The sequence below is a fragment of the Nyctereutes procyonoides genome, unplaced genomic scaffold (assembly GCF_905146905.1).
Source record: "Nyctereutes procyonoides isolate TBG_1078 unplaced genomic scaffold, NYPRO_anot_genome, whole genome shotgun sequence".
NCBI lineage: Eukaryota > Metazoa > Chordata > Mammalia > Carnivora > Canidae > Nyctereutes > Nyctereutes procyonoides.
In genome coordinates this window covers 4,900,588-4,924,989 of record NW_026575140.1, presented here as the reverse complement: position 1 = coordinate 4,924,989, position 24,402 = coordinate 4,900,588, and the positions used below count along the sequence as shown (strand labels likewise).

Genomic DNA, 24,402 nt, shown 5'->3' with positions numbered 1-24,402 from the left:
AACCCTGAGACCCTAAGCTCTTTCCACTCTGCATGTAGAACTCGGGATTAAAAAAGAAGAAGAAGAAGAATCTCTCGTTTTTTTTTTTTCATCCTCCAGATAAAGTCAGGCTCTTCTCATGTTTTATGAAGTCCAGGCCTCACTCCTTGCTCCTCTTCCCTGACCATGACCAGCCCTTTAGTCTCTTGGTATTTACCTAGGGATGTTAATGAGAAAGAAGCAGACATGAGCCAGATTGTTAAATAGGGGACAGCAGTAGCATCGGCAACTGACCCAGAAGGAAAGACCGGTCATCCAGAAGAATATTCCAGAGGAATTTACATTGTCCCCACCTCTGGGGGCTCCTGATGCTTCGGGATGACACCCAGGCTCTCTGCCACGGCTTACGAGAGTAGAGTCTGTTGTCGTCGTACCAGATTGAAGTCCTGGCCGTGCCCCTCACCAGCCAGGTGAACCTGGGTGACTGGTCACATCTTTCTCGGTTTTCATTGTGTCATCTATAGAGTGAGGATAATCTAAACCGTGTGGAGGGTTAAGTTACGCAGATGGAAATTACAAGGAGCCGTAATGGATTTAGCGGAGTTCCAGAAGCAAGTGAAGCATAGAGCCTTGATGATTTCCCTAGCTCTACCGCGATGGTAGAAACTAGGGGCTCTGCCCCTTTATAGACCCCTACTACCTAGAATAGTGCCTGGTTGAACGGGAAGAGTTCCAGAAGAGCCATTTGCAACAAATAATGAATTACAGAAAAGTAATTAGAAAAAAAGCAAGATTGACTTTTACACCGCATAAAAATCACTGACAATAGTAAATTAAAGGGTTGACAGAGGCTGTGTAAACGGGCTCCCCTGCCCCCCACACGGAACCTTGCCCTCTGTTGCAAATGTCACAGAGAGACTGCGTTCACTTGGTTGCTGGATAGGGTTAGACTCCGGACTCGCGATAATCCACTTAGCAAGATAGATTGCAAACGTTCAGACCTCTCACACCTAATTCCTCACAATGCAGCCGATGTCAACGTGAGAAGCAGAGCGAGGCTGGCACAACGCATGGGACGTGCCCGAAACAGCGCCTGGCACAAGGCCCTCAATTCCGTTTCTCTTCCTCTGGCACCACACCCCACTCTGTCACCCGGCACCTTGGGGCCTCCAGTCTTTGTGACCGTCAAAGGAGAGAGGCTTTTCCAGGAGAAACAGAATATCTCATCTCCCTTCATTTCTCTGGTTTCCTGGCCTTCGGACCCACCGACGTCTATGGGTGGTTTCTATTAAATGAGTGCCAGACCCGTTAGAGGTGGGAAGATGCAATTTTCATGTCACCAGGGAACAACATTCTGTGCAATATTTACAGCCATAAATTAATTAGAATGTAGTATTAGGAGCTATTTTATTACATGCAAAGCAACAATAAAACGATATATTTATTGCTCTGCTACAGATGGAAGACTGCTCTCTGTCCTTTTACAAAAAGCAATTCATCATTAATTATTCTTTATTATACTCTTTGAGAAGATTTTTATTTAATTATTTGATGTACCGTACATTCCAACTGCATGGGTCTTAGAATGTTTTCACAATAATGTTATTATTACTTGAACTGCTAAGCATAGCACAATGTACTAGGAATTTAGAAAGTTCATTTTTAAGCGATGGGCGTTGTTTTTTTTTTTTGTGTGTGTGTGTGGGTTTTTGTTTTGTTTTGTTTTTAAGGAAGGAAAGAGGAAAGGAAGAAAAGGAGGAAGAAAGGAAGATTGTTTTACACCTCTACCCCCAGAGAAGTGAGAGCATGTTACATAATTGTAGGGCTTTTCTCAGTTTTTAATTTTAAGATGGAACTTCATAAACTGGAATAGAACTTAAAAAGCTGGGGAGGTGTTGCTAATGAATTTATTTCACTTTTTAAGGAACGTCGGTCATCCAGGTGACCGCCTCAGATGCCGATGATCCTACGTATGGAAACAGCGCCAAGTTAGTGTACAGTATCCTGGAAGGACAGCCCTACTTTTCAGTGGAAGCACAGACAGGTACCGTGTAATGTCGCTGTGACCCATGACACGACATAAGGAGTCCAGGCCGACTCACTAAACCTACTTGAGTCTCAGTCTTCTCAAATATGAGGAAGGCCACCTCATAAGATTGTGGGGAGGAGTAGACACTGTGCGTGCATGTGCCTGGGTGTGGTTAGCTTCCAACGAACTTTATCTGTTATAGTCTCTGCCCCTCCGTCACCAGGCCATTTTAATAAATATAATCTTAAAATACAACCTTTGTTTTAAAACCATATCTTAAAATTTAATTTAAACTTAAGAGCATATCTTAAAATAGTTGAATTTTTTCGTAAGTATCAACTGTGGACCCCAGTGAAGACCCATTGAACTTGAGGGCTGATGAAAACTGGCAGCTCTCAAAGCTTGCTTTGCAGCCCACCACGCGGGGTGCTGGGAATGGATGTTAATAATGTTCACATGTGTTTAGGAGGTGGCATGTTCCTCCCCTGTGCTTACAGATCCCCAACAGGCATTATCCAGAAAGAAGGCTCTGCACAGTTCTTACAGGAAAAAAGACAGCAAATCAAAAGGGTGAAAAAAATATAACCACCAAAACCAAATTGTTCCACTTCATTTATCCCAAACTTTATTCCGGGGTCCTTTGTTTAGAATAAACACTGGAATCTTGTGAAACTTCTAATCTATAATATATTCCCCCAAACTGCTTTCTTTTTGTACAATATGCCTGATACATTTAAAAGATATTTACTAATAAACCACATTTGTTGGTATACTTTAATTATATGAATATATATATATATATTAATATGTATACATAGGGCCTGTCAATCAGACATTTCGTCCATTTGCTGGATGTAATTTCCATTGACCTTTGTTATTATTTATTTGTAGCCACTTTGCTTCAGAACACAACCTGTGGGGTTACTTGCTATGATTCCATCAAAGGCATTTGCTGTTTAGCCTTTCCAGATTAACTAAGGATCAATGTGGGATTGCACCCAGATTTTTAGCATCCAGATGTGAGATGCTGAAAACCGATGGAGGAATTCCAGTTGCAACCTTCATTTTTCTCAAGGACTCCTGGTTAGAAATAACCTATTTGAACCTACCGAAGTGTTTGACAGATCAGACATGAGACTCAGTGAGTTCAAGGGTGTTGCTGAGAAATACAGACATCAGGGCTAAGAGAGGGACAGGAGGCTTTCTTCTTATTTCCACTATAAATGTTACCATATCTGCAGAGAAGAAGAGCAGCTTGGACATGTTCTCAAGAGGTTTCAGTGAGCGTGGTTTTCATGCCAATCATGTGCTAATAGCCCGGGACCATGTAGAATTTGATCATTAACTTACCACCATTGTCGGTGATGGGTGGTAGGAGTACAAACAGTAAATGTTTGTATGAGCATTGTGTGTACTTTTAACTCATTTGGCTCACTCTTTTAAAATTTAATAATTACATTTCAACATATTGCATGGAATACATGCTGCCTACTTTTAACCTAATATAAGCCATATTAGGTTGAATTCTAAGAATTGTGCGCTGGGATAGACTTTCAAAAGATTCTGCTGGCATTTCAAAAGCATGAGTCTAGTCATGGGTATCCATGCAACGGGCCCTCAAATATTTCATCCTTTAGGAACCTCAAGTGTTATGCCTGAGAATAGTGAGGTTATTACTTGCATTTACAATGCAACATATAAAGCACATAAAATTTTAATGCTATATTAATAATTATGACAATTTGCTGAGAAAGACATCTATCTATATGGTGCTCTTAAGTATGGCTATTTTTAGCTATAACTATCATGTTGAAGTGACTCTTGTGTGAGGGCAGGTTCTGTTTTATTCCTCTTTGCTTCCCCAATGCCTAGAACTTTTTTTGTTGTTGTTGTTTTAATGTTGTTATCAATGATATGATATTTCCCACTCACCTGTCCAGGTATCATCAGGACAGCCCTTCCCAACATGGACAGGGAAGCCAAGGAGGAGTACCACGTGGTGATCCAGGCCAAGGACATGGGTGGACACATGGGTGGCCTCTCAGGGACAACCAAAGTGACGATCACACTGACTGATGTCAATGACAACCCACCAAAGTTTCCGCAGAGTAAGTAGGTGGGCTTGGCTTTCACATTTTAATGGTGCCACAGCCAGCCCTTCTCTGACCCATTCCTGCTTTACTCAGCTTTCAAGAAGAAATCTAGAAGAATGGAGTCTCTTTATCATTCATGCCAAAAAATGAAAACAAAAACAATACAACAGCCGCATAAAAAAGTGAAAATAGAATAAAAGTAGTAAGTTAAAAAAGAGATTAAAAAAATTCTGTGATCCTAGATACAGAAAATCTGTTTTGCTAGGTATTTCACTAGATACTTGCTATGCAGTCTAGCAATTAATTAATCCCTCTCTATCTCAATGTTCTCATTTCTAATCTGGAGGTAGTAGTACCTGAGTAACTTATCTATTGCTTTAAAATAGACTGCCCAAAACCTTTGTATAAAACAATAATAATCATTTATTTTTGTCACAAGTCTGTAATTTGGGCAAAACTTGGAGGAGACCCCTTGTCTTTGTTTCCATAGCACCAAGTGAGGATGGCTTGACTGAGGCTGGAGGATCCATTTCAAAGAATGCTCAGTGACATGGCTGATGCGTTGGCATTGGTTGTTGGTTTCTCTCCATGTGGGGGTCACCAAGGAATGGCGTGGATAGGTTCTGAAAGTGAGAGCCCCAAGGATATCCAGCAGAGACTGTATTGCCTCTTGTGACCTAACTACAGAAATGACATCATTTCCACTGTGGTCATAAGACTACTCAAACTTAAGTGAGTCCTAGAGGACCTCATTTTTCAATGGAAAGACTGTCGAAGTCATGTTGAAGGAAAAGCATGTGGGATGGGAGATATGGCTTTGGCCATTTTCAGAGAATACAGTCTTCCAAAGGTCTTAATTAATAGGGTGTTGTTAGAACTAAATAGACTACTATGAAATCTTATGATATTTGGCATAAGTTCTCAACAACAGTATTATTATCTAGGGGATTGTGGTCCTCCTACAAAATTGATAGGATTGCTGAGGGAAATAAAAGAAGAAATGATTTTTTAAGATTAGTAATCATCAGGCAGCCTGTGTTCAGCCCAGGGCCTGATCCTGGAGTCCCGGGATCGAGTCCTACGTTGGGCTCCCTGCATGAAGCCTGCTTCTCCCTCTGCCTGTGTCTCTGCCTCTCTCTCTCTCTCTCTCCTGAATAAATAAATAAAATCTTTAAAAAAGATTAGTAATCATCATAATCACAACTACTATCATATAATGAATAGTAACTACTATTGAGTATCTCTACAAGAGCCTACATTTTACAGATAAAATTGGGTTCCGTGAAAGGTGTAGTAAGTTGCGCAAAGAATGTAGCAAAGTAACCCAAAAAAACAAAAAATAATCCAGCTAAAAATAGGCAAAAGACAGAAACAGAATACATACAGATGGCCGATAGACACAGGAAAAGATGCTCAACATCACTTACCATTGGGGAAGTGCAAATCAAAGCCACAAAGAAATACCACCTTACACCTGTCAGAATGTCTAAAATCAAAAACACAAGAAATAAGAGGTATTGGTGAAGATGCTGAGAGAGGGGAACCCTCTTGCACCGTTGGTGGGAATGAAAACTAACACAACCACTGTGGAGAAGAGTATGGAGGTTCCTCAAAAAGTTGAAAATAGAACTACCTTATGATCCAGTAATCGCATTACTGGGCATTTACCCCTAAAATACAAAAACACTAATTCAAAGGGATACATGCACTTTTGTCTTTATAGCAGCATTCCTGACTATGACAATAACCGAATTATGGAAGCAGCCCAAGTGTCCATCGATAGATGAATGGATTAGGAAAATGTGGGGCTGCCTGGGTGGCTCAGCAGTTTAGCACCGCCTGCAGCCCAGGGTGTGATCCTGGAGACCCGGGATCGAGTCCCATGTCGGGCTCCCTGCATGGACCCTGCTTCTCCCTCTGCCTGTGTCTCTGCCTCTCTCTCTCTCTCTCTCTTTCTCTCTGTCTCTGTCTCTTGTGAATAAATAAATAAAATCTTAAAAAAAAATAAGAATCAAACAAAACCAAGAAACAGATTCAACTGTAGAGACCAAACTGATGGTTACCAGAAGGGAGATGGGTGGGGCGGATGGGTGAAATAGGTGATGGGGATTAAGGAAGGCACTTGTCCTGATGAGCACCGAGTGGTGTATGAACTGTTGAATCGCTATATTGTACACTTGAAACTAATATAACACTGCACATTAACTACAGTGGAATTAAAATTAAAGACTTAATCAAAAAATTTTTTGAAAATATAGAAAATTCAGAACTTGAACATAAATCTGTTTATGGACATGTAGATATAGACAGAGGTACAGTGTGATTGTAACGTTGCTGGTGCTGCTCGTACGCGGAGGATTTGACACTAGATTAGGAGAGTAGCTGGTGGAACCTGGGGGTTTATTGTCCGAGCGATGGCACTTTTTGCAAACGTGGGAACAAGGCAGGCAAACAATATGGCCCCAGGAAGGCACCACGGTCTTTCAGAGGAATCCAAAGTCAACCATCTGCACAAAGGAGATACTGAGGTAGGATTACAAGGCAAGAAGCAGTTCTCGTGGGGCCCAAGGAGAGGGGAAGAGAGATTGCTTCGCCTGGCCAGGCACAGGGTTCATCACCTCCAGGAATCTTAGGGCTCAGAGAGCATTCTAACAGACTTCACGCTCCCTTATCCACACTGCAAAATTGTTTGGTGTGTAGAAGGAGAAAACAAACAGGATTGTTAGCAGGCAGCCATTAGTGCCCTGGCTCACACACGATCATATAATAAAGTTACAAGGCTTCGGTGCAGAAACTGTGGTCATTGCACGAACTCTAATGAGATTTGGAGAAAACCAGCTCAGAAAAGGTTTCTGTAAAGCTTCGTGTAAATTGGTAATTGTCTACAGAGGCTTATCTACGACGACTACACCTCCAGTTGTCCTTGACTATGCAGATTATGGTGTGATTAGGTTCAACATGGGTCAACCTGAAAACATTCGAAGCCACATAATATAGATAAATATAGACAGAATATTAGAACTGATAAAATCCATGGCAGGGAACCTAAAACTTAGAAGAGTTTAAGTAACTTGTCCAAAACCACTCAGCTGGGAAGTGGTAGAGACAAGGTTTCCAGCCCATGTTTCTCTATATTATTTCACACATCATATTTTTGAAATGTGAAAATGCAGATAAGATCATCTCTCTGGCTTCTCTACTGAAAACCTTCTAGGGGCTTCCACCAAGTTTAAACAAAACCTGACGTCTTTCCCTCTCCTGCAATGGCCTTTTTACATAGATGGGTCCCAGCCTACCCATGTGCCCTCACCTCTTACAGAAAGCTCCAGCCACACTTGACTTCTTGCTTCTGTATGTCTTTGGTATGTGCCCACTTTGGGATTTTTGCCATTTGTCCTTCACTTTGTAATTTTTATATCCAGAGTTTCACAGGATTGATTGCTAACTCCCTTCAAGGGAGTTCGGATGCCTTCTTCCGAGGGATGTCTTCTCTGAAGGACCAAACAACGTCAAATCAATCTCGATTCTCTCTCTTTCTTCTTCTCACGTGGACATATTTAACACAAGTGTACACACACACACATGCATATACACACTGACACTCATGCACGCATGTGTGTACCGCAAAACCGCACACTCACGCACACCCAGACGTGCATTCAGGCACGCACCATCCCCCTCGCAAACCACTGTACACAAACATACAGTCACACAGTCTTGTTACCCTCTACCACTTACCCTACTTTATTTGTCTTCTTCCTGGCAATGACATCATAGTAGGTCTACATTTGCTTTCTCTCTCTCTCTCTCTTTCTCTTCAGTTTGCCTCAGTAAGAGAAGAAACTTGATGGTTTTATTTACCACTGAGTCACCAGGGGCTAGAGGAGCACCTGGCACTTATTAGGTTCCCAGTAAATGTTAAATAAATATATATGGACAGACCACACTGTGGGAAAGCTTTCCCAATAAGGCAGTGCTTATTGACCAAACAGTGAAAGAGGTGGTCTAAGAGGAGAGTCATATATAGAGTTAGAAGAGTCAAACTTCGAAGGATAAAATTTGCATTTGATGTTTAAAAAATATGGGGCTGTGGAAGTTTTTTAAAGAGAAGGTTGTTTTCCTGGGTATCTGGCAGTGCCTTGGAATTAACTGGTGGACCACTCAGAAGACATGAAAAGGTGTCTTTGCTCTTTGAATGTATAAAGGCGTACGTGGTCCTCCATCACTTCCTGTTGGGAAATGTAACTGAGAATTGTTTTCCTTTCTCACATGTGGCAGGTGACCCCACCACATCACCCTGGACCCTGATACTGTTTCATCATCCTTTGTAGAACACATTTCTTTGACAAGCAGGCCATGTGGGATCCTCCTTCCCATCCATTCACTACTTTCATGTTTTCAATCAATAGAGAGTTCAATTTCAAACCCTTTGAGAAATTTATTGGGATTCAATGAAATCTAAAATCTTACAGCTGCCAAATAAAAAGGGAAATAAAAATAGATGTCTTCTTCTTCTAGGCGTGTACCAGATGTCTGTGTCAGAAGCGGCTGTCCCCGGGGAAGAAGTAGGAAGAGTAAAGGCAAAAGACCCAGATATTGGAGAAAATGGCTTAGTCACATACAATATTGTTGATGGAGACGGTATGGAATTGTTTGAGATCACGACGGACTATGAGACACAGGAGGGCGTGGTCAAACTGAAAAAGGTGAGTTAGGGTGAGGAAGCAGGTGTGTGAGCAGGCTGGCCAGCCCTGCCAAGGTGACCTGTGGGGAACACACACTGGGAGGCTGAGAAATGAGAATATGGGCAGCTGGGGCCTGACTTGACCTCACGGTTCCGCTCCCAGCTCTGGGGACATAACAGGACTGCGTCCCCTTCTCTTACTGCATCCCCTCCCTCCTACTAGGGAGGGCTAGCAAAGGGGGGCTGGGAATGCCAGCTGACTGCTTGTTGGTTTTTCTGTGATTTGGCACAGTTTTTACCTGGAAGGGTAGATAGCTAGATAAAGCTAGATTTTGAAGAAATAGCCATGAGCATGTAAGGGGTTCCTTCTTTGGCTCTGCCCAGCTAAGTCGGTTCATACTGGCTGTTCAGAATGTCTCCCATCTGAAGTCTCTAAGGGCCACTGCATTGCTGGGCCCTCTGTGAAACTTGAGCCAATCCTCTGCTTGATTCTCTCTCAAGATTGAGCCCGTGAATCAGCAGTAATGAACCACCCCCCAGAGTCAGCTGAAATGCCCTTAAAAACTGTGTCTTGGAATTAACTCACAGCAAAGAGGACTTTACTATTTGTCCTTTAAAAAAAAAAAAATCTAAAATTTACTCAAGCTAAATATAAGCTAGGGATGCCTGGGTGGCTCCCTGGTTGAGTGTCTGCCTTCGGCCCAGGGCATGATCCCAGGATCCAGGATCAAGTCCCACGTCGGGCTCCCTGCGTGGAGCCTGCTTCTCCCTCTGTCTGTGTCTCTGCCTCTCTCTCTCTCTCTTTCTGTGTGTCTCATGAATAAATAAATAAAATCTTTTATAAAATATAATATACTAAATATAGGCTAAATGAAATCTGAACATCTTACAAACATTTATTTTTCAGAAAAATTATATAAGGTAGATAGTGTTATCCCAATGGACAATGGTACCTCAATTTAATTATGAGGAGACTGAGGTTCAGACAGATGAAATAATTTGATCTCGTCATAGTCACGTGGCTGGCAGCCCATGGATGTGAAATTCAAACCTAAGGCATTCAACTTACTACTCAAGACATTTTGGAAGCAGCTGGGCCAGAAAAGGATTATAAAGGAAGCCACATAAGATTCACTTTCAAGTGAAGAAATAGTTACAGTATTTTCTAAAATGGTTTTCCCCCCTGATTTACCACTTGAGAAATCAACACCTCTCCATCATCAAAGTGTGTGGAGCATTAAATCTGAATTGGATGATGGGATTACCTTGGTTTTAATCAAGCATTCATTTTCAACTTGGTTTTGTAGCATGAATATTAAGCTCCTCGGTGTGATGGGAAAGATTGGACTGTAACACCGATAAAAAATTAATTTGAAGAATCAATAAAGAGGCTGGTAGCTGGAGAGCAGGCAGGAGTAGGTTGAGAAATTTCCTGGGAGGAATCTTTTAGTTAGGGAAGCCGGGAGAGATGTGCTCTAGGAAGCTGACTTTTTGCAATACTTGCGGACATTGTTGGGTTTGGGAGATATACCGTGGGACGCAAAACAGAGAGAACGTAGGAGATGACTCTTTTGTAAAAGAATATGGAAGTTGAGGTGAACTTTGGCTACTTGGAAAAGTCAACATTAGTGACAGTGAATTAGTGGCCACGGCAGTCTGATCATCAGCCACAAAGGGCTATGGTACTCATGCCCTCTGGTTTTCCTCTAGAAAGTAGCTGAGTGTATTAGCATAGAGCTGTCAACTTACCTTGTTAATTAATATCACTATCCCTTCTGTATGACACTGACATATGAGCACTGACATCGGCAATTCCTGCCTCCCACCCTTCGCTTGTTCAAGTAATTGGGTAGTTGGTTATGCTAAGGTTGTCACCTGATTTCAATGTATGCAGGGTGTAAACACTTACTATGTCTCTAATATCCTGAAACATTTAAATCACCCCATGGAACTCACACATTGCAAATGAGCTCTCTGCATTGATTAATTTGCACATTCCCCCCCCAATTCAGTGTGTTTATTCCAGGCAAAGGAATAATCTTCTATAAAGCACTGAAGTTTAGGTTTAGCACACTGTAAGATGTTATTTCCTTAGGAAGAGGACGTTTGCTTCAACTTGTAGCACAAAGTTCTAAATGTCCACCAGGAAAGAAAAGAATTTTTGAGGGGTGAATTCAATAGTTTAAAATGATGGAGCCTATGGAAGTCATTATATGTGGTTTAATAATATGAGATTAAAGAGAGATCATAGACACATATTTTCTCTTAAAATATTCTTTAATATAGTATTTTTACTCATTTCTTCATTCAGCCATTTTCTATCAAGAGTTATTGAGTTCTTACCCTTTGTCATCAGGCCTCTTGTGAGAGGCTGGACGTCTTAAGTTGAGACAGAGTCCGGGCTATCGGGAGGTCACAGTTGAAGAGAACAGTTAAGTGAAAAGACAATTAAAATAGAGCAGGTTTTCTCAGCCTGGGTGCTATTAACATTTCAGGACAGATGATTCTTGGTCATCCTGGGCTGTTCTGTGCATTGCAGGAAGTTGAGCGTCCTCCCTGGCCTCTCCTTGCTAGACGGAAGCACACAGACTACTGCACCCCACCTGTTGTGATGATTTAAAAATAGCTCTAGACATTGCCTCATATCCCCGGGGTGACAGAGAGCAAAATCACTCCCCAGTTGAGAACCAAGTGTGATAAAATCTATGAATATGGGTTATGAATAACTTCTTATACGAGTAAGAATTTACTCCTAGAGAAGTAGGAATTCCCAAAATAGGTAAGAAGAGAAAAAAAAAAAAAAAAGAGCTCCTGAAGGGCTGGTGTACATTGAAGGCTACACTGAAGAAACCTGAATAAATTCAGTCTTGAGTTTGAGATGGATACCGTGGGACCCGTTGAAACACTGTTGTTGGAATCCAAGGGAGAAATTACCGAGAACTGAAGAAGGCAGAAGAGATTAGGGTGAGGAGTTTAAGAGATATCTAGGAAGTAGAGTCATTCACGTATCAAATAGCTGAGGAAGCAATAAATATTTCTTGAGTATTGACTCCGTGTCAGACACAGCAAGTGTCAGAGGTGTAATGGTGCAGAAGAGAGAACCTGCCCTCAGGATATTCAGACAGGCTCTGTGCGGTTAGCCAAAGAACCAGTGCGAAGTGAAGATGAAACATGTCGATGGCTCCGTGGACTTGGGGAGGAGAATCCAATTTGTTCATTGCAACACCCTTGATCAAGGGGGCTCCTGTTTAGGGCCCCGAGATCCTGGCGCAGTTTCTGCGCTATTTACTTTCAACCAAATAAAGTCCTTGTAAAGCAGTGTGAGCGCAGCATTAGAAGACATTTAAATATCCACTATTTTAATATCACTAGTTTTATGTCTGAGTATTTTTTCTACTCTTTGTCCACACGCATATACATGTGGATACATAACATTTGACACGGTTGCGATCATAGAGTGATCTGATTTATTAACTTACTGGCACATCACAAACATTTTGCATGCTGTTATATAACACACATAATCATTTTCAATGACTACATAACATCCCATCCTATTGATGGACCATTATTTCTTTAATAAAATCTCACAGTTGGGTTTGGTGATTTGTGGGTATGTTTTCCCTGGTTAGATATAACCCTTTATTATGTCTGACAAACACCATGCATTTTCGAATATTGTTTGTTTTGGTTTTCTATTGAATTAATCCCTCGGGGAGAAATCTCAGAGGTGGGATTAGTAAACTAAGGGGTATTAAGATTTTTATGGTTTACGTAAGTGTGTTGCCTCATTTAGCTTTATTTCAACTACTCATAACATGGATATAAATGTTCACAGGGGAAACTACCTTAATTTTTTTTTTTTTTTTGGAAGGAGTCAAGGTATAAATTGTAGGCAAATGTGTAAAGGTTATTCATCCATCAGCCCTGCTCCCCATTCAGTCAAAATAATTAGTGTAGATGCTCACTTGTTACAGTCAATCCTGGGGAGTGGGGAAGCAAAGATCAACAAGACTCAACAGGATCCTTTGGGATGCCCCCCACCCACCACCCCCGGCAGGGGTGAGAACGAGGGGCTGCAGAAAGGCGGCTCAGGGAAGTTGACTTCACAAGCAATGAGGATTGCGCTGACCACCTGAAGACTTAGTCAGGTCTCACTAAAGTAGGAAAGGGCATTCCAGAAAAATGTTTGCAAGGATTTGGGGACTTTTGCTTAGAATCTGAAAAGTATTGGGCAGACCGCAGGGTGACTATACTAGCCTCAACGTGAACAGTGCTGTCCATTGGGACCATGGCTCTGGACTCTGAGTCCCAAGCCATATGCCTAAATGGAGGTCCAGGAGTTCTGCTCTGAGAGCATCAACAGGCTTACCTGAGGTTAGAATGCTTCTCCTTACCTGGTCTCAGAACTCTGATATTGCAGTTCTCTATTTTGTGTAATAATGGCAGAGATGTTTGACAAATTGCAGCAATCTCATACCTGTAGCCCATCAATAAACATTCCTTTCTGCTGCTCAGTAACCCAGAGAAGGACAAAGAAGCTGTTGAGTTCCAGAAGGGTGGATCACCAGGGTCTGATTTTCCTTCAGGAAGAACAGTGTTCCCTGAATCTGGGGTGAAAGGATTGGGAAGATGATGGAAAAACTTTGAATGTGTTTCTCCTCCCCAAAACTGGAATCATCCTGAATTTTGAGCTTTGTAGAATTAGGTCAGGACTAAACCCTATGATTATATGCCCATTCACAATAAGCGTTTGCCAGGCGGTTGACAACAGCATGGCAGGCAGATGCTAACCTTAAAAGACCCAACTCTTTCCAAACATTTGGTAGTTCAGCATCATCCAGAGTGCTAATTAGAAAGTTCTGTTTCCTAGGCATCAGGGCTTGTTTCTCTGCCACAGCTGTACTTTTCACCTTTTGCTGATTGATTCGCTCATTCAGAAACACGGAGTGTTTCCCATCAATTTCTCAATAACTCCAGTCATTCAAATACTAACTCCTCAATTTTTTTTTTGAATCTGCATAAAATCTCTACTGTTGATATTTTTATTCTTTAAGTGGGCTTCTTTTAAACATATGTGCATTCTTTTAACAGGGAAGCCTTATTCTCAGTGGCCTTTATCACTTGCCTTAAATGGAGGGTAACCTAGAGATGGATGCAAACAAAACAGCATGACGTCATTACATTCTAGCTAGACAGTCGTATCACAGTCTCTCAAAAGGAGATTAGGAAACATCATATGTGTTAAAAACTAGGACTATCCTGAGGTATATTGAGGTATCCTTGGTGTGTCTGGTAATGGAAGAATTAGAAAAGGAATACGAGTGTCAATAAGTAACTTCATAAGTAAGTTAATGTCATTCAACAAATCCATCCACCAAAATCACCCATAACGTCCCTGAAGTCATCTTAAGGGCCATGTCGGTAAGGGTCCCAGACTTTGGGAAATGCTGCATGGTCAGAAAACCAAAAATCAGGCTGTCAACAGCCAACTGTGTGTGTGTGTGTGTGTGTGTGTGTGTGTGAACGAGAACAGTCCTTTAACAAGACATACTTGTGCTGAAATTCAGTGGGTGTTTTTATTGCCGAGATTTTTGGTACTTTACAGAATGGGCCACAACGTTTACTTTTGTAGTGTTTTAATTCCTCGCCTTGGATGATTTTAGGGAGTGATCTGGACAGCCTTAGTGTTGTCATTATAGAATGAAGTTCATTTTCGATGATGTGATCCTTCTGTGTCTGTTGTGCTCCTGAATTACCCACGGAGCACAGTCCACACCTCAGCAATTGATTTGTCTGATTTTCTGACCGAATGGCTCAGGTAATTGGATATTGAATAGACCCCGATTTTCTCCCTTTGAGGAGCTATTCACTCTGCCCTGTGAAACAATCCGGTCTTTCTCTTCACGACTCTTTCGAGGAATTGGTTGTCAATCTTCTCTTCTCTCTTGTCAGCCCGTAGATTTTGAAACCAAAAGAGCATACAGCTTGAAGGTAGAGGCGGCCAACGTGCACATTGACCCGAAGTTCATCAGCAACGGGCCTTTCAAGGACACTGTGACGGTGAAGATTGCAGTGGAAGACGCTGATGAGCCCCCCATGTTCTTGGCCCCGAGTTACATCCATGAAGTCCAAGAAAATGCAGCCGCTGGCACTGTGGTTGGGAGAGTGCATGCCAAAGACCCTGATGCTGCCAACAGCCCCATAAGGTACAGGCATTTATGTAAATGCCTGGATGAGGAATCTTAGAGGCAAGAGGTTTTAGGAAAGCCCTGAGGGAAGCACATCCTTCGGTTTCAGAAAGGGCCCAAGATGATCAGGATCAAGGCAGTGTACACGAGACTAAGCTTTAGAAGACCTGAGTTTTCCTTGCTCTCTGCCACTAACTTTTTGGACAGGCTTGTTCAACCTACCTACTTTCTGTCCACCGCAGACTGGCCCGTGTGTACTAGGTGATGCCCCTCTCAGTGGGGCCTGCCTCAGGGAACTGTGGGGAGGCAGGAGTAAGGACCTGAGGTAGTCATCATGATTACAATGTATTGAACACCGTTCTAGGCTCCAGGGACCCTATCACTTGCGTTAGACACATGATCTAATGTAGCCTTTCAACTTTATTTTATAGGAATTATTGTCACGTCAATTGAGGGGAAATGGTGTCTGGGGTGGCCGGGGAGGGTGCAATGTGACTCGGCCAGGACGACACAGCCAGGGAACAGGGAGCTAGGAGACTCGCTCTGTCTATCCGATGGCAGCTGAGCACTTTGAAGAGATAACAAAGGGCCGTACAATTGTAGGCTGCTTTCACTATTGCGAATGTATCTTTGTGCCTTAACAAAGCTAGCTAGAAAGTGGTTCAGAACCCTGCGCCCCCACACCTGTGTTAGTGACCGATGAGGCTCTGAGGAAGAGGAGGGAGAGGAGAAAGGGAGGAAGACAGCCGGAGAAGGACGCCGAGGATGGGGATGGGGCCAGAAGTGCTAGGCTAACTGACACCTGCCCCGGCCTTGGAGTCTAGTGGGGGTTTATTTGTCCGTGGCCCTTCCACTGATGCCTTTTTTTTTTTTAAAGATTTTATTTATTTATTTGAGAAAGAGTAAGAGAGAGAGCAGGAGAGGAGCAGAGGGAGAGGGACAGGCAGACTCTGTGCTGAGCGTGGAGCCTGACTCAGGGCTCGGCATCACGACCTGAACCCAAATCAAGAGTCAGAGGCTTAATGGACTGAGCCCCGCAGGCGCCCCACAATGATTCCTTTCTCGCCTGGACTTCTTCCTCTGCCTCCTTCTGGTGTTTCTCCCCCACCTTTCTCTTGTCCTATAGCCAGACTGAGCATTTTTAACTCTACTTCCAAACATCACGTGAGACTTCAGACTTCCGTTATCAGTGATCAAATCATTCCCCCTTGCAGCTCCCTCCAGAATAATCCCAACTCTCTTATTTAGTATAAGGCTCTCGAAGCCTCTCCACCCTGATTCCTGCTGTGCGCTGCTCATCTCTTCCCTTTTTGGTCCATTTTCCTCTAGCCTCAGACTCCGAGCTGCAGCTAACCTGCTCCACTTCCTATTCTTTGAAGCCTCACCTACTCTCTCCTGATTCCTGACCTTCGCATGTTCCTCCTCCGCTTGGGAGCCCTGCTCCCCCTTCTTTCACACTTGCACATGACACTCATTTTCCCACCACCCCTTGGGTGTCACCTTTTCTAGAAATTTTTCCAAGACACCCTACCGATGGATCCGATGCAGCTTCCACCTCACAGTGCTCACCACACAAAATCTCGGTGACTCCCTATGTGTTGTCCTCGGCACACTCAAAGAGGGCCTGGGACAGTCTGTCTGGTTCCAGGGTAGATAAGCTACAGCCACAGGAACAGTTCAGCCACCAGCTGCATTTTGAGGAACTGCTCTCCTGTTTTTCATAATGGCTCTATCTTGAAGAGATACCTGCACTCCTTGTTCACTGCTGCATTAGTCTCAATAGCCAAGACATGGAAACAACCTAAGTCTCCATCAGTGGATAAATGGATCAAGAAAATGTGATATATATGTGTGTGTACGTGTGTGTGTGTATATATATATATTATAATATATATAATATATATATATATATAAATTAGGCTTTAAAAGGACAAGGGAATCCTATCATTTATGATGATTTGGGTGAATTTGGAAGTCATTCTGCTAAAAGAAATACATCAGGCACACAGAAAGACAAACAGCATGATACTACTTTGTGGAATCTTAAAAATTCAAACTTTGAGAAACACAAAGCAGAATGGTGGTTGCCAGGGTAGTTGCCACTAAGGGGTGGAAACATGAGGAGATATTGGTCTTTGGGTATGACTTTCATTCATAAAATGAGTAAGTTCCAGAGATCTAATGTACAGCCTGATAATCCTATTTAAACATGTATTGTATACTTGCAATTTGCTAAGACGGTCCATCTTAAGTGTTCTCGCCACACACACAGGAAATGATAACCATGAGAGGCGATGAACCTATTAATCAGCTTGACCACGGTAATCATTACACAAAGAATACTTATATCAAAACACCCTATTGCATACATTATATATAGACTTTTTATTATCTGTCAATCATACCTCGGTAGAGCTGGGGAAAAGAGTAGACAAATCTGAGCATGAGAAAATGTTTGCCAAGAACAGTGGAGTTTTCCTGTTGACACCAAAGGAAATGCAGGAGGAAGGCCCGAATGAGAAGGTTGTTAGTTGCCTTTCAACCCTTGAACGTTGTCTCTCTTCGGGGAGAAAGGAAGAGAATTGCCCTCTAGTGGGCATCTGCTTAGCCCCAGACAAGGTGTTGTCTATGTTATTTAAACTAATCCTCAGACACCCTTTGAAGCGATGACTGCTTTAGGATGGGACTGGAAGTACTGAGCTTGGGGTGGTGGCGGGGGGGTGCATTCTTCAAAGGTGCCTGGCAGTTGAATCTGGAGGGCTGAATCTGGAGTCCAGATCCGTCTTCAGTCCATTCTGAGTTTCTTGCTCTACCCTAACCGCTACCACCAAACCGAGTTCCCAAGAAGGTTTGAGGGTGGTGTTCTCTCTAGGCAGGAAGATACGTGGCGTGATGACTGAGGAGTGGTGTACCGACACCTTTAAACGACTCCAAAATGGCCATGGTGTAGATTTTAAATGAGTTAGCTTTGGCCTGAGAGTATCGAGGTGCCGTAGCAACGTTCTGGAAGAGAGATGACGTAAAAACTCTTGGAACAACTGCTCATTTCCTCTGTGCCTCATGTCTCCAGGATCCGCATCTGCGATTGGTTATTTGGGTCATGTTTTCACTGGTAGCTGTTCTGTGTGTGTCGGCAATTTCTGTGTCTATAATTATCCAAAGATGCTCAGTATGGCTCTTGAACACCACCCCCCTTACCCGCTCCGTCTCTGTTCCCCAAACAAATTACAGAGCATTGAAAGCTTCTTACGCAGTCTGCCTCCTGCCCTCCTGTCCTCACTACCTAATTCCCTGATTGTTGATCTTCACCTGTATAGGAATTCATGCCCTCGGACACCTGGGTAGGACATTACAGTGTCCACCAGACTCTTAGCTTGCGGAAATTCTGCAGATCTTTCTTCTCAGACTCTGTAGCGTTCAACACGCTTCTGTTCACTCTTGGCTTTCGGAGGCAGTCTCTCTTCTTAGCTACCTTGGCAGTAATCTGTTCGTGCGTCAGACAGGACCACGCTGGGGTCTTCACCAGATCCCTGGCCTGACAGTGGGGAGTCCCTGAGACACGTCCTTCTGACTTGCACCTTTCTCTCTCTCCGTCCCCTCATCTACAGCATTCCTACCCATCGCATGATTGAATTAATGCTCCAGATTTATTTTCTGCCTCAGGGCTGATCTTTCTCCCTAATTCTACTCTGTACCTATTCTTATTTTTGAGCTCATACTTATGGTGACACACTTTTGTAAAAAAAGTACATCCTACCTACTTCACCTTGCATCTGTGAAACCTGAGGTAGGCCTGGCTTGTTACTCTCCGAGCATGGCAGCATGTCGCCAGGGGAGTCTAACCTCATCTGCTTGCTAAGCTGGTTTTGTTTTTGTGTTTCTCAATGTCTCCTTTTCTGACACCCAGCCGAGGAACTCTCCAGGACTCCCCCAGCCTCCCCAATATCAACTGTGTCCCACTGGTGCTCTCTTCGCCACACAGCCTTGCGTCCCCTCTCTCACTCCTATCCCCTTTCCGGTACCCATCGCCTCATTCAGATCCTAACCATTTCTCTGGCCTTCCTCCACTCTCTCTTGCTTAGACCATCTTGTCCCTCCTACTGTATTAATCATCGCAATAGTCCAATTCCATTTCTTTGTTCCTCTAATCGAAAACCTTCTATGATTTTTCGCTGGCGGTGGGATGCAGGTCATACTCTGTAGACTGACATTTGAGAGCTGCCATGATCCACCCACGCAGTGTGACAGCAGCAACAAGAAGAAGAGCAACTCTCTGTTGCACTGTTTACAGTATGCGAGCCGCTAGGTTATATATCTTAATGTGTAATTTCCTGTAATTCTGTAATTCCTACCAATAAGCCAAAAGTTAGGTACTACTAATATTCCAGTTTAAAAGATAAGGAGGCTGAGATTCAAAGCACTTAAGAGACTTTTCCAGTATCACGGAGCTTACAAGTGCTGGAGCATAAACTTGCATCTAGGACTTTACGAACTCAAAATGCATGCATGCCCTTTGTTTCTAGAGAATAACACTTTGAATTGTTAATTATCTCTCTCCCCGTGAGTGTGTCTTGTCATGTCAACTAGATAGTTAACTCCCTGGTGGCAGGGGAAAGAGACAGTCTCTTATTTTTGCCTCCTTTTCACAGAGGGCTATCTGCTGAAGGCTGTGTTAACTGAGCCTCTCCGACATTTACGAGGTGTAAATGGTTTATCTTCAGTTTCCTGAGGGGGGCAGGGATTCATCATTCCATCCCCGCAGGGAGCTTCAAAGGATGAGCTCTTGTCTTTTGTCCTGTGAAGTGCTGCTCCATGTGGGGGACCCCTCTGGAAACATGATCTAGAATTGGAAGATCTGGATTCTAGTGTTGGCTTCCCCAGAAACTAGATGATTGGCCATTAGCAAATCCCATCATTTGTACATTGAAGAGGGTACATTCTATGCCATCCATGGTCTTTGTCACCTTTAACGTATTTTGGGTTTTATTACCCTTGATGAACGCCTTCAGACTTATGTATTCTGTGAACTTTAGGAAAGTGCTGCTTAGCCCTCCAAGAGCAGTAAGCCACCCAGTTATGAAGCCCAGGATGACTCCCAGAGTTAACCCAATCACCTTTTCTCTTCATTTTGGAGGAAGGATGACAGAATGAAAAGGAAAGGGGCTTTGGAATTCAACAGACTTCTTAAAGTCAGCCCTCCAGTACTTAGAACTCCGGGTGTCCTGGGCAACTTACCTTACTACACCTCAATATAGGCCGTTCTTCTTGTCCCTTCGCCCTCCTACACTTTGGCATAAACACAGTCCAGTAATATTCTGGAAATTATTTTGTCTTTTATTAGAAAAAAAGCAAATTTTCTAGTGGGCAGGAGTAGCTGAAACCTTCCAGCCATGCTATTAGGCACAGCCCATCATGGTAGTGTGGGGAGCTTGTTCTACAAATAATCACCAAGCCTGCTTTGCGGATTTCACCGTGGAATTCAGAACCAAGCTACCCGGGAATCCCTAAAACCAAATAAATAAACTAAATAAATCCATTTAAAATAGAGTTGGCATTTTTCTTTAAATAAGGAGAAAACTGATTTTTTAGGACCATAAATGATCCTTGATGATAAATTTAGATAAACTTGAAACTATTTGATATTTAATATGCAATGCAAAAATCTGATAAAGGTTTGATACATTTGTGACTTTCTGAGTAGTTTGGGAGCAAGGCAATCCCACCCAAAGGCAGTTTCATAAATATTCAAATGGTGGGTGATTGTAGTAAATATGAAGAAATATGCAACATGTCATTATGCTTCTCAATCAAATATATGCTAAAAGCTCTTTCATTCATTGTACTGAATAAAGAATCCCAATGTGGCAAAATAGTTTCTATAAAAGATTCATGTAGGAAGTTTAAAAAGTAAATTTGATTAAAAAGGAAACCTAGTTCAAGCAATTCATTGAAAAAGTTGTTTTAAACATAGCATGGAGAAAATATTCAAATATTAAGCTGCTCAAAATGTCTCTGTCTAATTGCCTCATTTGCATTCTGCTTAGGTATTCAATCGATCGTCATACTGACCTCGACAGGTTTTTCACTATTAATCCAGAAGACGGTTTTATTAAAACCACGAAACCTTTGGACAGAGAGGAAACCGCCTGGCTCAACATATCCGTTTTTGCAGCAGAAATCCGTAAGTATTCTCCTAAGGGTTTTGTTTTTTTTTTAAGATTTATTTATTTATTCATGAGAGACACAGAGAGAGAGGGGGGAGGTGGGCAGAGACACAGGGAGAGGGAGAAGCAGGCTCCTCGCAGGGAGCCCAACATGAGACTCGATCCCAGGACCCTGAGCCAGGGGCAGGCGCCCAACTGCTGAGCCACCCGGGCATCCCTCCCCTAAGGGTTTTGGTTCTATCTTCCCAAATTTTATTCCATCAGACTCTATAGATATTTTGGAAAATGGCAGACAGCTGAGATAGTATATATTTTTTAGTCTTAAGCATATTTTTTCAAACTTTAAAATTTATTCTTGGTCATCGATCGAAGAAGAGATAGAAACACACAGAGATATTTTCTTTCTTTCTTTCTTTTCTTTTTTTTCTTTTTTTGACCTGGGGAATAGTCCTGGCAAGGGAGCTGATAGCCTTCAGCAGCTTGAAGCTCACAGCCATCACCGAAGGATCCCCCACTTTATCCCTCCACAAACCCAGAGCAGTAGAACTCTTAGAGCCAAGATTTGGGGGTGTTTGTTTACCTAAAGACCAGTGGTTCTCAAACTCGATCACACACTCGAATGTCACGGAGGGCTTGTATTTACTGTCTGAATTCTCTTCTTTCAGACAATAGGCATCAGGAAGCCAAAGTCCCGGTGGCCATCAGGGTCCTTGACGTCAATGATAACGCTCCCAAGTTTGCTGCCCCTTATGAAGGCTTCATCTGTGAGAGTGATCAGACCAAGCCACTTTCTAACCAGGTAATGATGCTTTCTCCTTCCCTGGCTGCAAACAGGGCATTTGGAAGCAGAGTTTAGTCTTGAGAGCTTCATCTAGAGATACTTCCCACTGCCCAAGAGGGTTTCAGAGCCCTACTTTAACGTAACTATGTTCTCTTGTTAAACCCAGCCTTCTTGGCCGGCCAGGAAGTTTTGAATAAATGATGTGCCAATGTCAGCGTGATTTATTTATGGGCCACCTTTCTCTTTCAGCCAATTGTCACAATTAGTGCAGATGACAAGGATGACACAGCCAATGGACCAAGATTTATCTTCAGTCTACCCCCTGAAATCATTCACAATCCAAATTTCACAGTCAGAGACAACAGAGGTTCGTACCAAGGTTCCTATGCATTCAGAGAAGTAGAAATGGGCGAATGAATGGCTTTTATATTGCAGAGCACAAGTGTTTTCCCTAACCTTAATAATGCCTCTCTGTTGAAGAACAAACAAGAAATAATAATGCCACCTTTATTTTGAGCCGTGTGGGCTCACTTGGTGCATATGAATAAGTGATTCTAATTTTATTTTACTCTTTTTGTTGGCTTTGATGTTCATGAAGCAGTGGGGAAACCATGTGGGGAAGCTTACGGGGTCAGTATGCAAACAACTTCATTTATCTTTTTTTTAAGAGGTTGATAAACCCTTGGGGGGAAGCATGGCTCTATGAATATTGATATCAAATAAAGCATTAAAAGAGATTAGTTCAACTTTGTAAGGCAGTGTAGTCTTTCAGCTGGCCTTCCCTTCCAAGCCCGGTTTTAATGCGGTGTGGTTGGGTACAGAGCTTGAAACCTAAAGGTGGTTGCAGAATTATTGCCTGAAGGGTGTGAGCAAAGCATTATTTGGCCACCAGAAATATGGCGACATCTGATGTCACTCCTGCTTCGCATTTCATCCGAGAGGTTCTAGACTTACAAATCGTTCGAAGTAGTTGTTCTTGTTGAATAGGACCAAGCTGATAGAGTCCCTTGACAAAGCTGGGAGCAAGCCAGGATCAAAAAATAAGTTTCTTGACTTCTGGCCAGGCTATTTTTGGTCTGCGGCTGTTCCTATGAGCCTGTGACAAGGCAGGTCTGTGGATAACGGGGAGACAAATGCCATCATTTGACATAAGAATAAAAGGTGGTCCCCCTCAGTACATACGCTTTCGGTAGCCACACATTCGCTGGGCGCCGGGTTATGGATTGATTGCTTTCCCAGTGACTGAGATCAGGCTTCGGGGAGCTCAAGTTAACCTAATATGTACTGTCGCTTCCCCATCACTGTCATCACTATCATCAGTATTATAAATCCCAGCAGCTACGCTCCAGACACCAGGCCCAGACCCTTCCCCCAATCTCTGATTTCATTCTCTCGGCACACTGTAGGTCAGGGTGGTTATTATCCTTCCCGTTTGAAGATGAGGAAGATGGGGCGCAGAATCACCAGGTAACTTGTTCAGAGTCAATCAGCCGCATAGGAGTCAGACCTATGCGGCTTTAAATCCAGGCTCTCAGAGGCTAGAGGCTACAGCCCTAACGTAACCACTGGCCCTAAGCGGTTGATTATTAAAGCCCAGGAGTTCCCCACGCTACTTGCATTTGAGGGGATATGATCCAACATACTTTATTATTAGTTCTGAAGCTGATTTGAACATTTAATGATGGCCTTTTTAAATCAAGCACATATCAAAGGAGACTGTAGGATAAAATGTCCTAGGTGCCACGACAGATTTTTCTCTGCAGATGCCTTGCTCTTCGCAGTGGATATGCTCTTGAGAGCCTGGGTGTGAAGGTAGTGGCACGAGAGACCTGTGTTTTCAAGCAACCCTAGGAAACAACCTGCCCTTCACTTAGTAAATGATTCCTATCATTTTGAAATAGAAATAGTACTTAAAGTGCTTTAATTTTATAGTTCATCTAGGGTTTTGTCTTTTACTTGTTGGCTTTGGTTGATGGGCACCTGTGAGTGCCTCAAGCGCCTTTGAGAGATAACTCTGCACAGCCCTGAGATAGAGGAGTAGTTTTCAACAGGGAGCTCACGTAGCACTAGTGGTGCGCGTGTGTAATATAGGAATTTCCTTTCATAAAGAAACGTTTCTCCAAAGCAGGGAGGCCCTGGCATGTAGTGGCCACTTAGTAAGTGTTTCCTGAGCTAACCTGAAGAAGGTAGCATACAGTGTTTTCATAGTGCTTTCTAAGATACGGTACACTTCGGGGTAGAGGACGAGAATCTCTGCCTCCACTCTTGGATTTTTCTTAATTTTCAAACTATTTTGGGGTCCCACCCCGGGTCAATAGATTGCTACACTGACATAAGCCTAGGCGTTTGCCAGTTTTATGACGAAGAAGTTACTTCTTCACAAAATATTTCAGCATACATTTAGTTTTATCAATAGTAAGGTGATTGACTCTGGAAAACTCCGCTGTTCTCACATGCACCGTCCGTCACTCCCTCTTTTAT

At 42.9% G+C, this 24,402-nt stretch overlaps 1 protein-coding gene across 4 annotated transcripts in view; it reads left to right on the top strand.

Annotated features, from left to right (window-relative positions):
* CDH11 (cadherin 11) overlaps positions 1 to 24,402 on the top strand; it is a 147,291-nt gene that overhangs the window by 106,969 nt on the left and 15,920 nt on the right. For all 4 annotated transcript variants that reach the window (XM_055305676.1, XM_055305677.1, XM_055305679.1 and 1 more), the window contains 7 exons: positions 1,904 to 2,023; positions 3,949 to 4,116; positions 8,620 to 8,807; positions 14,741 to 14,994; positions 21,021 to 21,157; positions 21,806 to 21,939; positions 22,171 to 22,288. In XM_055305676.1, coding sequence (XP_055161651.1) covers positions 1,904 to 2,023; positions 3,949 to 4,116; positions 8,620 to 8,807; positions 14,741 to 14,994; positions 21,021 to 21,157; positions 21,806 to 21,939; positions 22,171 to 22,288 — 1,119 coding nt within the window. The remainder of the gene's footprint in view (positions 1 to 1,903; positions 2,024 to 3,948; positions 4,117 to 8,619; positions 8,808 to 14,740; positions 14,995 to 21,020; positions 21,158 to 21,805; positions 21,940 to 22,170; positions 22,289 to 24,402) is intronic.